Genomic DNA, 3,600 nt, shown 5'->3' with positions numbered 1-3,600 from the left:
GCCTACTTAATGATTCATTGGGGTACAATTAAGCAGCCTGTCTTGGTCATTGAGTGGGTTCATTATTCATGAGATATGTGGAAGACAGGAAGCAGATGTACCATATGACCGTCTGCTGTCTCCAGTATGACCTCTGTAGTTATTCCCAAAATGTACCCTTTCATGCTGTGTTGTACTATGGGGTGGTGGGATGGGAGCAATGGTCTTTTAGTACCCCCCTTGGACATTTTCAGTGATATACTGTATCGCAAACTGAATCTATTATGGCTGTCCCTCTGAAACAACAAAATCAGTATGAAGCATGTGACCCCCCCCCCAAAAAAAAACACCAATATTCTACGCTTGAAACAATACAACGAATGTATTGTAGTCAAATGTATACTTTCTAAGATAGTATGATATTTAATTTACATACAAATCGAGTTCATATGTGTAAGGGAGGATGATTAAAACCTCCAGTCCGATGCAAAAACATCCTAGTTCTTCTTCAGACACTATTATTCATGCAGGCTGTGCTGTGTATTCAGGACTGATTACTGAAATCAGGTTGATGAGGTGGAAACTCTGTATGAGAAAAGCAGTCCTTCAACCTCCAGGCAGAAGAAGAATTGAATACGTGTGTACAAGCATTTTCCCAGTGGCTGTGACTTCTCTGGGTTCAGTATAGAGTAGGGGACACTCACTAAACAACGGGATGGTAAATGGATGATCACAAGGGGGACCAAGGACAAGCATGCTGTAAGCAGAGACTGTTTCCCTAGAAAAACAAACAACACAAAGACTTCTAAAACTGAGGATGTCTCACAACCAAGTCTACTACTGTCTAGACTCGCACACTGACAGAATGGGAAGATATGTCTCCTGAGAGTCTGCATTTCATGTCGGATGTGTTTGAACTCCTGTTACATTCAAGGATTCTCCGATTATAAAAATAGAGGTTAATAGGTTAATATAACAATGAGTTTTATTTAGGAGAAGACAAAATATGTTACCCATAGATTCAAAAGTATTTATATTACCCACACGGTATATACAGTAGACGTATATATACAGATGCTTTAATTTCCTAATACTAGAGAATACTGAAAATGCTAAGATATTTGGGCGAGGAGGAAGATCCCACCATGACCTCTACAATACACATCAACACACATTTACAGATAATACACACCACATTTTCCTATTACCTGTATAGAAATGTGAACTCTGTCTTGGTGAGAAAAGATGTTTCCTGTGTATCTGAGAATGAACAAAGTATTTCACAGGAAATGAATCACTGCCTTTCTTGCACAAGTGATAAACACTGATAGTTGGGAAATCACCTCTTGTGATGGGAACCTTAGGTGCCCCACCAAGAGTTTGTCTCATACATGTAATGCCTTGCTGTCTTTTCTCATGGATGTCCTCTACTTTGTCATATGTAGTTAATCCATCAAGATCAAAGCTTAAGAAGAGCAAGATGGATGTTTAGTTTTTTTATAAGAAAATTGACTTCCTGTGAGTAACAAAACGTTTTTTTTTTTTTTTACTGGCAATTCTAAACCACAGACCTGCTGAATCCTTTAAAACGTCACTTGCTTAAAGTATCTCTATGCAACTTGCAGCCTGATTTTGAGGTTGAAGGCTGCTGACACAGAAAGACATCCACAATGCTGATAAGATCATTAGAAATGTCACACATTTTACTTGCAAAACAGAACATAATGAAAAACATTTACAAATATATTTCTTGTCTTTGTTTATGAACAATAAACCAGATACACTATGAATAAATACACCCAATTTACTTATTTCAAAATCAAAGTAAAAATGCTGAATCAAATTGGCAATATTACAGTGTAAAACAAGCACAATAAATAGGAAAAAAATTCAAAGTACAAATAAAGTATTAACAAGTTGGACTATATTAGACTGGCTTCCGCACCACTCTCTGGTGTGATTGGCATATGAGAATAGTCCGGAAAACAATGCCCACATTCATGTCTCAATCTTGTACGTCAATAGCAAAACAAAAAAAAGAAATCTAGATCCAAATAACTGCAAAAAAAGTTATCAATCCTTCTGTTTCTCTTACCTAAGCAAACTCAACAACAGTGCTTCTGTGGAACACATTTTACAAGGCTGCATTGTATCGTCTCACATTGCTACTGTTCTGTGAAGAGTACCACAAGGGTGGTAAACTTGACGCCCTTCTTTCATAAAGTCTGCATTCAGATATAGAATCCAATCAAACCTCACCTCCATCATCTACCACCCATCAACCCACTGGGATTGGTGGTAGCAACCTTAAATGAGTTGTTCATTTTGTACGGGATGCTGTCTGTGGAGCGAGGCTGCAGGGTTCCTCGGCGACCCCTAAGGCCTGCCAGGCCGCGACTCATCTCCTTACGGATGTTGTCACTGGACAGCACATAGAGGATGGGGTTAATGGCACTGTTGAAGGTGGACAGACCGAGAGAGATGGTATATGGCGTGTAGATGCGTTGTTCAAAGTGGCAAGCCCCCAGATCAGGAAAGTGGTAGGTGACAGCCCGCAGTAAAAGGATAATATGATACGGCGCAAAACAGACGAGGAACAGCGCCACCACGGCCACCGCTAGGTACCGCACCCGCTTCTTCTCGCATGGCCGTAGTCCTGTACTGGCCTGCACGTTAGCCAGGATGGCACGGTTGGTGAACACCAGCACTGCCAGCGGCATCAAGAAGCCAATGACGAAGCGGGCATAGTTAAAACCCGTCACCATGGCAGTGCTCTGACCCGGCTCAAAACAGCGCCTCTCCCCTTTGTCTGTGTTGCCTTCCGGCATTGTGAACACTGGCACGTGACCCACGGCTACCACCATGACGATCGTCACGGTGACCACCGCCGCCAGCCTCTGTTGGCGTATGCCTCGGGACTCCACAGCATAAACCACCGCCACGTAGCGGTCACTGGAGATGCAGCAGAGCAGGAATATGCTGATGTACATGTTGGTGAAGAACAAGTAGCCCGTCATCTTGCAGGCCATTGAGCCCCATGGCCACTGATGGCCTGCGTTCACATAGATGGCCCACGTGGGCAGAGTGGCCAGGTACATGAGGTCACACAGGGACAAGCTCCACAGGTACACGCCCAGCACGTTCTTCCGGCGCACCTGGAGCCAGGTCAGGTAGATGGTCGCCATGTTGGCGGGCAGCCCGATAATGAGCACCAGGCTGTAGAGCACCACCAGGGGCACGCGGTCCTCGTCGTACGGCGTTGTGCAGTTGGAGGGGGCCCTCCAGTCTGCTGTCCCCGAGCTGCTCAGAGTCACCGTCTGCTCATGCATTATGTCTGGGGACAGATAGAGGGACAGAGGGGGATGGGGGGGGGGGGAAATAGAGGTCACGTTTGCTATTTTTGTATGCAGCTCATATCCTCTAGCTACTGTTTCACTTCACTGAAAACGCCAAAAACCCTTCTACATACGAGTCTAATGAGTGAGTCAAAAGAAACGGACAGAATCACGTAGGGCTGGTCATTTGTTGCAAGAGCAAAAGACGTTTGGTTGGCTGACCTGGATGTCACAGTCATTTCCTCAGGATTACGGAAATCACGAAATGTGGCAAAATGTTGTATAG

At 44.1% G+C, this 3,600-nt stretch overlaps 1 protein-coding gene across 1 annotated transcript; it reads right to left on the bottom strand.

Annotated features, from left to right (window-relative positions):
• Nucleotides 1-965: 965 nt before the first annotated feature.
• gpr132b (G protein-coupled receptor 132b) lies at nucleotides 966-3,308 on the bottom strand. The gene has a single exon (XM_067242143.1). It carries the CDS (start codon nucleotides 3,306-3,308, stop codon nucleotides 2,244-2,246), a length of 1,065 nt encoding a protein of 354 aa, XP_067098244.1. The 3' UTR covers nucleotides 966-2,243.
• Nucleotides 3,309-3,600: the final 292 nt, after the last annotated feature.

The sequence above is a fragment of the Osmerus mordax genome, chromosome 8 (genome assembly GCF_038355195.1).
Source record: "Osmerus mordax isolate fOsmMor3 chromosome 8, fOsmMor3.pri, whole genome shotgun sequence".
NCBI classification, from domain to species: Eukaryota; Metazoa; Chordata; class Actinopteri; order Osmeriformes; family Osmeridae; genus Osmerus; species Osmerus mordax.
Note: the sequence above shows the minus strand (reverse complement) of the source record. Positions and strands in the feature narration are given on the sequence as shown.